The 12,734-nt window shown below is 27.8% G+C and overlaps 1 protein-coding gene across 1 annotated transcript; it reads right to left on the bottom strand.

Annotated features, from left to right (window-relative positions):
• Nucleotides 1-8,114: 8,114 nt before the first annotated feature.
• On the bottom strand, nt 8,115-10,310 carry LOC130949113 (subtilisin-like protease SBT4.3). Its single transcript, XM_057877933.1, has one exon. The coding sequence runs from the start codon at nt 10,308-10,310 to the stop codon at nt 8,115-8,117; it is 2,196 nt and encodes a 731-aa protein (XP_057733916.1).
• Between the last annotated feature and the right edge of the window lie 2,424 nt (nt 10,311-12,734).

The raw sequence follows: 12,734 nt of genomic DNA, 5'->3' as shown, positions 1-12,734 counted from the left end.
TGGATCTAAACATAAAATTTACTGCCACTGATGGGAATTTGCTCGAGGATGCGGGACAATATATGAGGTTGATTGGCAGGTTGCTTTACCTCACTATTTCAAGACCGGATATTTGCTTTACTGTGAACAAGCTGAGCTAATACATGTCTTCTCCTCGCACTACCCATTTGGATGCTGTCTATCATGTTTTGAGGTATTTGAAGGCTGCACCTGGGCAGGACTTGCTTTTTTCGGTTTCTTCCCCTTTATCGGTCAAGGCATATGAGGATGCTGATTGGGGAAGCTGTACCGAAACCAGACGATCCACTACCGGCTATTGCGTCTTCCTTGGCGATTCTCTAATCTCATGGAAGTCGAAGAAACAAGACACCGTTTCAAGGTCCACGGCTGAGGCAGAATATCGAGCACTTGCCAATGTCACGGCTGAAGTTGTATGAATTATGCGGCTGCTTCAGGACTTTGAGATACAAGTTAATCCGCCCTTCATTTTCTGTGACAGCAAAGCTGCAATCCACATTGCAGAAAATCCCACCTTCCATGAGCATACCAAGCATATCGAAATGGATTGTCACTTTGCTCGAGAACATATACAGGACGGTACCATGAAGCTGGTGCATGTGAAGTCAGTACATCAGCTTGCTGATGTTTTAACAAAAGCTGTACAGCCTACCTTGTTTAAGAACTTGATCAGCAAGTTGGGAATCATTAACATTTTTTCACCAACTTGAGGGGGAGTATTAGCAGATTGTTATTTATTTACTGCAAGCAGTTAGTTAGCCTTATTTAGAGAGGAATCTTTTCCATTAGATTAGGGGTTTGTTAGTTTGTTAGCCTAGTCTGTTAGTTTGTTAGACTGATGTGTGTATGTGTATATATTTCACCCAAAGCTAATAGAGATGCAGCAAAAAATCATTTTCAGTATCAATTTTGGTTCCAACAGAAATTCTACTAATGGAGCTAATTACAGGAAGAAATCCTATTGATTATTCCAGACTACCTGCATAAGTGATTTCATGATTATTTTTTTTTTCAGATTTTATTTCTGCCCATTATATGAGTTCTTATTGCTTTTTTATTTAATGTGCATCAAATGAACTTGGTTGACTGGTTTAAGGAAATGGTAACAAATTGTCACAGCAATGAGCTAGTCAATCAGATAAATACATTTTTTTAGGATTAGTATAAGGACTAAGTTTTTTATGTAAAGTGTATTACTTTTCTTTTTTTTATATATGGAATGTTTATAGAGTTCAAGTGTTATAAGTATTTTTTTTCTTTCTTCATTTTATTTACATCACAAAATAAACTTGTACAATGATTATTGATTAATGAAAGAGGCTATAAAAATTTTATTTTGTGAAAATGAATTTAATAAAATATTTCATGTTGTAGTAATTAATTTTAGAATATTTATATTATTTATAATATAAAATAAAAAATAAAAAATAATATAATATAACTTAAAAAATGTTACTAAAATCTTTTATAACATTTTTTAAGTGTTACAAAAAATATCTATAGTAATATTTTTTAAAGTGTTACAAAAAATTATCTATGGTAACATTTTTCTAAGTGTTACATAAAATATCTATTATAATATTTTTTAAGTGTTATAAAAAATATCTATGGTAACATTTTTCTAAGTGTTACAAAATATATCTATTGTAATATTTCGTTAAGTGTTACTAAGAAAGCTCTATTGTAATATTTCTTATAATATTACTATAAAAGATTTATTGTAACATTTTTCTTAAATGTTATTAAATTTTTAGAAAAATATTAGTAAAGCTCTTTAGTAACATATAGTATATTTAACATTTGTTAAATGTTAGTAAAACTTAATTATGTAGTAGTGGGCGAAATTCGCTGATGCAGTGGGCAAATTTCATAAAAATAGACAAGCTTGTCGTTATCCTAAACAAATTGGGATATGCTATAGTGCTGAAGAAAAATTTTTTTAGCAAGTGCTGAAAGTAGGTGGTACATTCTAGGAGTTGACTTGTGTGCAGGTTGTTTGGATGATCTCCAACAACTCCTGCTGCAGCGTGTCGAGTGAGTGATGGAGGTAAACAATAATATAGATGTAGTAATGTTTTGTTAATGATGATTAATTTATTGTTGGGCTTTTTTGGGGTCCAAAAAAAATGTGGTATAATATTTTTGGGAGTCCAACAAATATTGGAAATTGACATAAAGAAAGATAAAATTCGAAAAAATAAATAATAATAATAATAATAATAATAATAATAATAATAATAATAATAATAATAATAATAGTTATTTATCAAAAAAAAAGAGTAAGAATAGTTATAATTATTTTTTTAAAAAAATAAATAAAGTCTGAAATTAAATAGTTAGGACAATCTTAAGAGAGAGTAAAACCCAAAAATTTTACCCTATAATTTAATAAATATAAAAAAATTCATATGAGTTTTATTTTTAATGTAAGGACAAGGATATCTCTTTTTTTTGTGTGTATATATATAATATGATTTTAATAATAATAATTAATAATCTTGTAACTAATTTTTTAAGCTAAAAATATATGATATCATGTCTTAGCAAATAGAATACAAAAATTAAATTTTTTCCATCTATTTTCTTACTTTAATTACATATAGTAAATTTTTTTTGTTTTAATATAATATTTAAAATTTTAGGCATATCTTCATAATTAACTATAAAAAAATATCTTTTTTTTTTAAATTTACTTTAAATAAGTAAAAGTAATAAGAAATTATTCAAAGGAGAGAAACAAACCTAAAAATAAATATAAACTCATTTTTATATTTAAAATTTTTTTTATTGCTTCTTTTTTACTCTACGTTTACTTTAAACTTTTTTTTTTATCTAAGTGATTATTATTAATATTCATAAATGTTCAGTTATGAATATTATAATAATCAATATTTATTAAATGATGTTATTGATTCTATATAACTAATTGAAGGTTATGAAATAAATAAAATTGAAAATTAAAATACAAATAATATATAGTTAAAAAACATATCAATTGCTATAAAATTCGTTGAATTTCACAAATCAAAGTGCAAGTTTAGAATTTGATTCACTTGACTTTATATTTGACAAACATATTTAGTTAATTTTAGAATTAGAACTCCTCTTTATATATATATATATATATATATATATATATTGTGTCATTATACAAAAAGAAAATATGATATGTATTTCCATGATCTAAATGCATGCTTATGTAAATAATTGAATTTTTGAACTTTTACTTAAATATTATTTTATTAAATCTCATCTCATTGTGATTTTAGACAAATATGTAATGTTTTATTGAGTTATTGTTAAATAAACTAATAAAAATAAAATTATAAAATTCATAATGCTTATGGTTATGGTTATGTTATATAAGTTACAAAAAGAAATACAATTCTACGTTAAATTATAAATACCAGCTTTTATTTATTTATTTTTCTTTTACTGATCTTATTTTTATATTTTTACTTTATCTCATATTTTCATTTTAATATACCAAATAAAAAATAATATATTTGTGATATATTTTAATATTTATTTATAAATACAAATTTAAAATATAAATTAACTTTAACGAAATACTTGAATATACATTGAATATAATTATTTTTTTAAATATAAAATTTCACATACAAATTATTAAAATAATCTAATCAAATTTAACATTAAACAAAAAATTAAAATAAAATTCATATAAATTTTTCTATATTTATTAAATTATAGGGTAAAACTTTTGAATTTTACTCTCTCAGGATTGTCTTAACTATTTGATTTCAGACTTTACTTCTTTTTTTAAAAAAAATAATTATAACTATTCTTACTTTTTTTGGTAAATAACTATTATTATTATTATTATTATTATTATTATTATTATTATTATTATTTATTTTTTCGGGTTTTATCTTTTTTTATGTCAACACCCAACATTTGTTAAACTCCCAAAAATATTATACCACATCTTTTTTGGACCCCCCAAAAAAGCCCAACAACAAATTAATCATCGAGTAATTACCCAAATCAGTCCCTAAGGATTTTAGAATTGGACATTTTAGTCCCCAAGGAAAATTAATATACAGATCAATCCCCAAGATTTTACTCCGGCAGACAAATCAGTCTCCAGTTTATTTTTCGGCAGAGTAATTACTCAAATCAGTCCCCATAAAATTTAAAAACGGACATTTTAGTCCCAAAAAAAAAATTAATGTACAAATCAATCCCCAACGTTTCTCACTGTTAGACATAATAGTCCTCCTTTCAAAAATAAAATAAAATAATAATAATTATTAATTGCACAATAATATTGTATTATATTTTTTGTATTTTTTAGACAAAAATAATGATAAATTTATTCATTAAATTTATATATATATATATATATATATATATATATATATATATATATAATATATATATATATATTCACTCAATAATAATAATAATAATAATAAATTATTAGAGATTATTTTACAAGAAATTCAAAGTTAAAACCATTTGATATTTTTGTATTTAATATAATCAAAAGATATCCTATATAAAAAAATATATATGTTTGTATTAAAAAATATATATTAAAAAAATATTTTAATTTGAATTTATATTAAATACATATTTTTTTAATACAAACATATTTTTTAAAATAGTACATATTTTTATTTATTTATTTATTTATTATTATTATTATTATTATTATTATTATTATTATTATTATTATTATTGAGTGACTATATATATATATATATATATATATATAATGAATAATTTTATCATTATTTTTATTTAGAAAATACAAAAAATTATGGTATAATATTATTATGTAATTAATAATAATAATAATAATAATAATAATAATAATAATAATAATAATCAATAAAATTATATGAGATTATTTTACAAGAAATTTAAGGTTCAAATTATTTGATATTTTTATATTTAATATATTCAAAAGATGTACTATTTTAAAAAATATATTTGTATTAAAAAAATATATCTATTTAATATAAATCCAAATTAAAATATTTTATTTTAATACATATTTTTTAATATAAACATATATATATTTTACATAAGACATTTTTTGATTATATTAACTTTGAATTTTTTGTAAAATAATCTCTAATAATTTTATTATTATTATTATTATTATTATTATTATTATTATTATTATTATTATTATTATTATTAAGTGACTATATATATAAGAATTTAATGAATAAATTTATCATTATTTTTGTCCAAAAAATACAAAAAATATAGTACAATATTATTGTGTAATTAATAATAATAATTATTTTATTTTATTTTATTTTTGGACGGAGGACTATTATGTCTAACAGAGAGAAACATTGGGGATTGATTTGTATATTAGTTTTTCTTAGGGACTAAAATATCCGTTTTTAAAATCTTTGAGGACTGATCGGGGTAATTACTCTGCCGAAAAATGAATTGAGGACTGATTTGTCTGCCGGAGTAAAATCTTGGGAATTGATCTGTGTATTAATTTTTCTTAAGGACTAAAATGTCCGATTCTAAAATCATCGGAGACTGATTTGGGTAATTACTCTTAATCATCATTAACAAAATATTACTACATCTATATTATTGTCTACCTCTATCACTCACTGAACACGATGCAGGAGTTGTCGCGAATCATCCAAACAACTTACACACGCATCAACTCCTAAAATGCGCCACCTACTTTCAGCACTTGCCGAAAAATTTCTTCTTCAGCACCATAGCATATCCCAAACAAATTTGCTTCAAGCTCTAAAAGATGTATTTCAAAAATTAACGATAAAATTATTTGTTTTAAAAAATAAATAATTTTTAATTTATTTCAAAAAATTTTCCTTAATAATCATTAGTCAAAATTAATCAGTAATTGATCGATAAAATCACTTAATATTAAGTTATTAGTTCAACGAATTACTTAAATTTTTAAGTAAATAAATATAAATATAATATATTAAGCAATTATATATATAAATTATAGTTTAATTAAATATTTTATCGAGCTTATATATATTATATAATTATTAGAAAAATGATATGTAAATATTTTTTATATACTTTTACATATTTTTTATGACATATATAAAAAGAATATTATTGCAGTAAAGAGTAAAAATTATTTTTTACTAAAAAAATCTAAAAAAAGAATTGCTATGTCAATGTATATGTTTTTTTTTAATTTAATAAAAATATTTATTCTTTATCTAATTCTATTCTTGACCAAACAAATTTTTATATAAAAGTGGCATATATAACATTATTCTAATTAGAGGTAAATACCAAATCGGTACTCAAAAGATTTTGACGCTGATAAAATAGTACTTGATTTTTGTTATTAACGAAATAGTCCCTAAAAAATTTTAAAATTTGACAAAGCGTGTTCCCAAGCTCGCCATAGCACATCTCCGGCGAGTACGATGCTGACGTGGCCACCGTATTTTAGTGACCTGGCAAAACTTCCCTCCCCGATGCACTGCCCCCTCTCCCTCCCCAATGCACTGTCCCCTCAGCTCTCTGGCCTCGTCTTCGTTCTTCAACCTGTCCAGCCACCGCCTCTATCTGCGCTGCTCCAACATTGTCGCGACGCCTTTATTTCGTCGTTGTTTGTCGCGGTTCCACCTGTTTTAGCGAGCTTCCCTTCTGTTTTGTCGTGTGCTTCCCCCATCGTTACTCTGTGCCTCCACTGTCGTTGCGTCAGGCTTCTACCACCATTCAGCCGCTTCTGTTCTGCCGCACTCCAGCCCTCATCTTCTAGTCTCTGTACAGCCTTGGTTTTGTCGCGTGGCCCAACTTTTGTTCAGACGCCATTTTGCCGCTATTTAGCTTCTGCTCCACTACTGTTCAGTCATCTCCGTTGAGTTATAAAGCTCCAGCTCCTTCTCTCTTTGTTGATTTTTAGTTATTGTTTTAATTGATGGTTGTTTTAATTATTAGATTATTGTTCTGGTTCTTATTTTATTGGTAATTTATTGTATTAACTTGTTTTGATTATAACTTGTTTTGGATGGGAATTAGGCCAAAGAGAGAGAGGAGTGAAAGCTGTGTTGGGGAGGAAGAGATTAGGGTTGGAGAGAAGGGTTTCGCCTAGTCACCAAAACATAGTGGTCACATCAGCATCGTACTCGTTGGAGATGTGCTTTAGCGAGTTAGGGAAAACACTTTTCAAATTTTAAAATTTTTCAAAGACCATTTTCTCAATAACAAAAGTCAAGTATTATTTTATCAGTGTCAGAATCGTTTAGATACTAATTTATTATTTACCTCTTCTAATTATTAATTAAGACTTAGAAGCATAATGACCGACTTAGCTAGGTGATAAGTGATGTCAGATGTTGAGGATTGGAGGTAAAGGAAATGGCCTCAAGTTCCATGGAGTGTTACCGTTCATGCAAGCCAACTAGTTTTCATTAGGTTTGACCAATTTGACTGGATTAAATTCAACTGAAGTTACGGTCTATGTAAATGAACCGATTTTCACCAGATTTGGCATAACTATATAACTTTTCAATCAAATCATCCAGTTCAGTTCGATTTTCGATAAATATGAATCCTTAAAATTGGATCCGAATTGGAGCTAGTTCAAGGTCATATGCCTCAGGAGAAGTTCTTTTCAAAGCAAGCAAAGCCTCGATATCCTCTTAAAGAAAGCTTCACTAGCCGAAAGTTTTATAAGTTATCATAGATAGCATTTAATTTAGAGTTGCCTCTGATGTGCCCGTAGTGAAGGAACGATATATCGCTTGCATGAGATGTTGAAGAGGACGCTATTGGAAGAAAATAGTGGAGAAGGCAGGTCGATAGGATCTTAAATTGTATTGTCTTCAATCTAATAGAATCTAAAAAGTCATCAATTTTACGAATTTAATTTAATTGCATAGAATTTTATACAATTATTCAATTAGATTCATGCATTTTGATGAGTTTTTAATAGTGTTATTAAAATCAAACAGTTAAATTTTTATCTTTTAAATAATAAATTTAAAAATTAATCACTTTACTGATTTTAGAATATACGATCCATTGTGTTCACAAAATTTTAACATTACATGAAAACTAATAAATGATCATATTTTATTTCATGTCACATTTATTATAGTTCATGGTACCGAGACATCTATAACAATTGGGCTTCGAACATGATGGGTCGCATCTGACCATACTATGGATGAGATAACCACAGTTTCATGTGGTATCTTACCAACAACCTTCACTACAAATGATTTTTTCTCGTTTAATGCTTTGAAGGACAAAACCTTTGGTGTCACCGTGATATTAACTTGTGGATTCGGTGTGATTGTTACGGTATAACTTGAGTTGGCTAAACCAACATTTGTAACAATTCTACCAAACCTGACATTAAAAGGCACCATGGGCCGAACATGAGCTGCAAAAGTTGGATAATTTAAATTTCTTACCAATGATCGATGTGCAGCTCCCTTGCACGCATTCAACTCTCCAGATATCACTTTAATTTTGCGATTATCATACCCTAAGTTACACAGCATTTGCACATAATCTTCCTTGTTAATGTCATAAACTAGTCCAGGGTTGATTGCGAGAATTGGATTGGCTTGTCCAGATCCATATGCATATTCTCCCACATCTTCCACCGAACTCCTAACCATGGGTTTTGCTGACGTCATAATAGCAGATTTGATTGCCGCAGTTGACCAATGAGGGTGAAAACTTTTCACATATGCGGCTATTCCAGAAACATGAGGACAAGACATTGAAGTTCCACTTAGAATATTGTAATGTACAGATCTATTATCCGTACTAGGATCTTCTGTTGGTGAACCAATTGGCGAAAAAGCAGCCAAGATATTAACCCCTGGGGCACTTATATCAGGTTTCAAGATCTCTGAAATTGTAGGGTTTGGTCCACGGCCAGAAAATGCTACCACTTTAGGAGCATTATGATCTTGAGCGCTCTCACTCTTGAGGATCTTAGCACTTGGGTGTTTTGTTGAGTTTTTATAGGATTTAACAATGGCATAATCTTTTTGCAGCAATGTCACTGAAGGCATTAGAGTGTTAGAAGCCACGTTATCAAGATCAGATGCTTTTCCAATTGCACCAGCTGCACCAGAAAAGAGTACATCTTTTTCTAGATAATATTCACACAAAATTATCTTTCCTTTCACCGATTTTTCATCCAAGCATGCACATTGATCATCGGATTTTTCAAAACAGCTCCTTGTATTGCCGTTGCTCAAAGCTATAGGAATTGTTCTTCTCTTTGGCTCGAAAGGATTAATAACCGGGATCCCGGTCAACGCTTTTCCATTTCCAAGAACGACCTTGTCAACGATTTTCCGATCTATGGTGTTTGCTGCGACGGTTATCACCCATGGCGCAACGCTTGATACGGTGCCAGGTAAAGGACCATAATTTCCAGCAGATTGGACTACAACTACTCCTTTGGCCATTGCATGAAATGAACCGATGGCAATTGAATCTGTGTCAAGGCGTAGGGCAATGGTCCCAGAAAGTGAAACGGAGATGACGTCAACTCCGTCAGCAATTGCGTCATCAAAGGCAGCTAAGATGTCGTGGTCTTGACAGCCTGCAGAGCTGCATACTTTGTAAGCAGCAATTCTTGAAGAAGGAACTGCTCCTCTCGCTGTGCCTCCTGCAATTCCATAAAAACCGCCATTGTCAACGGTTTTTCCGGCTGCTGTTGATGCTGTGTGGCTTCCATGGCCAATGTTGTCTCTGGCAGAGTTCTCTACGTAGAATCTTGCTCCGATTAACTTCTTGTTGCATGTGAAGTTCAAGCCACCTGCACATATACCCTTCCAATGTTTCGGAACAGGCTCTCTGATACCTTTGTCGCTGAAGCTTTCCGATTCCGGCCAAACCCCGGTGTCGAGAAATCCGACAACGAGATTAGTTTCTACTGTTTGATGCCCTTTTGGTGCCTTTGGAAGTCCCAAGAAATCCCAAGATCTTGTGGTTTGGGTTTGGAGAGTCTTGCTTGGGAAAACTGAAACAACACCTTCCATTTCGGTTAACTTTGCCGCTTGCTGATTCGTGAGCATGGCGGCAAAACCGTTAAAGCTCCTCTTGTAGCTACGGACTAAGGATTTTGTTGGGTTGCTACCATCAAGAACTTGTTGCAGCATATTAAGATGGTGAGAGGTGGGAGAATAAGAAGCTTTTGTTTCAGGTAATGAGCCCAAATAAACAATATGAAATTTTGGATTACCATCGTCGTCGTTAGCATCACAAAGGGAAAGCGTGAATGCTAGAGTGATCACCACACTACGCACAACAAAATTGAGCTTCACCATTGTTTGAAATGTTGACAAGAATGTGTGTATACTTAGCTTTTATATATACAATTTTGACACACACTTCCTATAAAATAATTTCCTATGTGCTTCTAATTCATTAATTGTGTGGATATTAAATACAATTGTAAAATATTTTAAGATATATATCTTTATGTTACATGTATATTAAAATCAGTAATCAAAATTAATTATTAATATAAATATATATTAAAAATAAATTAAATTACACATATAATTTATACATAAATATATTAATAAATAATATTAATAACTAATTTTTATGTTCAAATAGTATATATATATATATAATATAATATAATTAATGACACTTTTAAGTTTTATCTCACGCACTGCACAAATTTTATTTATTTTCTTTTAAAAAATGGCAGTTTTAAAAAAATAGTAATTAAAATAAATGTTCAGATTTTATTTCTTTAAACAAAATGGCAGTTTTCAAAAAATAGTAATTAGAAATTTAGAATAAATGTTCAGATTTTTTTCTCTTTAATTATATATAAATAAGAACGTATTTTATTAAAAAAAATTCTATAAAAATCAATAAAAATAATTTTCTTTTCATTTTAATTTTAAAATTTATGATAATAATTCAAGAATATAATTTTTTTGGGTGACTATTCAAGAATATAATTAATATTCAAATGTTATTCTTGTGGTAATTAAAAATGTATAATAAAAAAAATGTATATTTAAGTATGAACAATGCTAGGTGGTCAGTAATTTTGGTATTTTGTAACCATTAATTGGTCATCAATAGTGTTTTTAATGGTGTGAGATTACATCTAATGGTGAGAAATCACTCACTTTTCTTTTGATGGTTAAGTGCTGGCCAGAAAACACAAAAATTGCTGGCCCCTAGACTTTTCCTTTAAGTATTATAGATGAAAAATATAATTTAATTATAATGATAAAATTAAGATAATATCAAATCAAACAAACATAAAATCAATTAAAGATATACTTAAATATTATATTAAATTATAATATCCTAAATATATTTTAATATTTACTAAGGTTTACATTTATTGGATTACTTAATTACCATACTACAGATTATATCTCATGGATTGAGGCAACTTGTAGATTTTCTTTGAAGTTAGTTTTAAAGAAGTCTGCGTATCATATATATCAATAAGATTAGAAGGATTTTGGTGCATAATTTGTTATTTTATAATATTCTTCTTCGTATACAAATATCCATAAGAACTTAAAAAAAAAATCTCATTTCTGAAATTAGACCCAAAACTATATATATAACAAAAACAATTAGAAACGTTTTATTTTTGTTACAAATATTTTAGTTTAATCTATTTTTATCTTCTAATCAAAATATTTTTTATCTTCTATTTTTTTATTATTTGGTCACCTTCACTTTCGCTTCCTAAAAGAAAATAATAATAGAAAAATATAATATTTCAAAAAAAAATATTAATTTTGACAAGAGAATTAAAATTAAAAAAAATTGAAACTAAATGATTTCAAATGTGGAAATTAAACCTAACTTAGAGGATTTTAACATAAAGTACACAGCTTCATTGTTATTTTATTTATTTATTTATTATTATTATTAGGATAAAATACCATATAAGTTTTTAATATTTGGTCAAATATTAAATTGGTCCTAACATTTGACTAAAATCTTAATTAATCCTTAGCGTTTTAATTATTTTATTTTAATTTTAAATAATTTAAAATGATATTAATATAGTCCCACTCCCACTGTTAACTTTCGCAATAAATACTTAACAAAGCATCTTACATAGCTGTTTACAACGTTTGTAGTTAGAATGAAGGAGGATTACGTGGAGCTGTTTGTTATTTCCAAGATTAGTACCTATAGAATTAGAATGTCTTGTATCATTGGGCGGGGTGTTTGCGGTACAGTTTAGTTCGGTTTTTTAGAGAAAAATCATCAGATCTAATAGTTAAATTAAATTGTGGTTTGATTTGATTCGATTTTTTTATTAAGATTATTTGAATCAAACCAAATCAATTAAAATCGATTTGGTTTAGTTTGATTTGTTCGATTTTTTCAATCAATTTATAGAAAAGTCTACCATACTATTTCACAAAATTATAACATTAAAATCATATAACACAAATATGCAATAACTAACAAAAGTCTTGATTCAATAAAATTCAACGACAAAAGAAATTAAAATAAATGAAACTCAAAATCACAATTTCACAAACATATTAAGAAATTCCTAAATGTAGTAAAACAAATGAACTAACTCTATTAAATGACACAAAATAACACAAAACTACCAGAAGTGTCATTGCATTATGTAAGAAAATAACACATCTAAAGGTATATTACAAACAATAAAATTCTTCCTTTCTACTTTTAATAACATTATATCAGTATATTTAGAATATTGAAGACATCTTTCATAGTACAAA

This window comes from Arachis stenosperma, chromosome 9 (genome assembly GCF_014773155.1).
Source record: "Arachis stenosperma cultivar V10309 chromosome 9, arast.V10309.gnm1.PFL2, whole genome shotgun sequence".
Lineage (NCBI taxonomy): Eukaryota > Viridiplantae > Streptophyta > Magnoliopsida > Fabales > Fabaceae > Arachis > Arachis stenosperma.
This window is presented reverse-complemented; position numbering and strand designations above follow the sequence as displayed.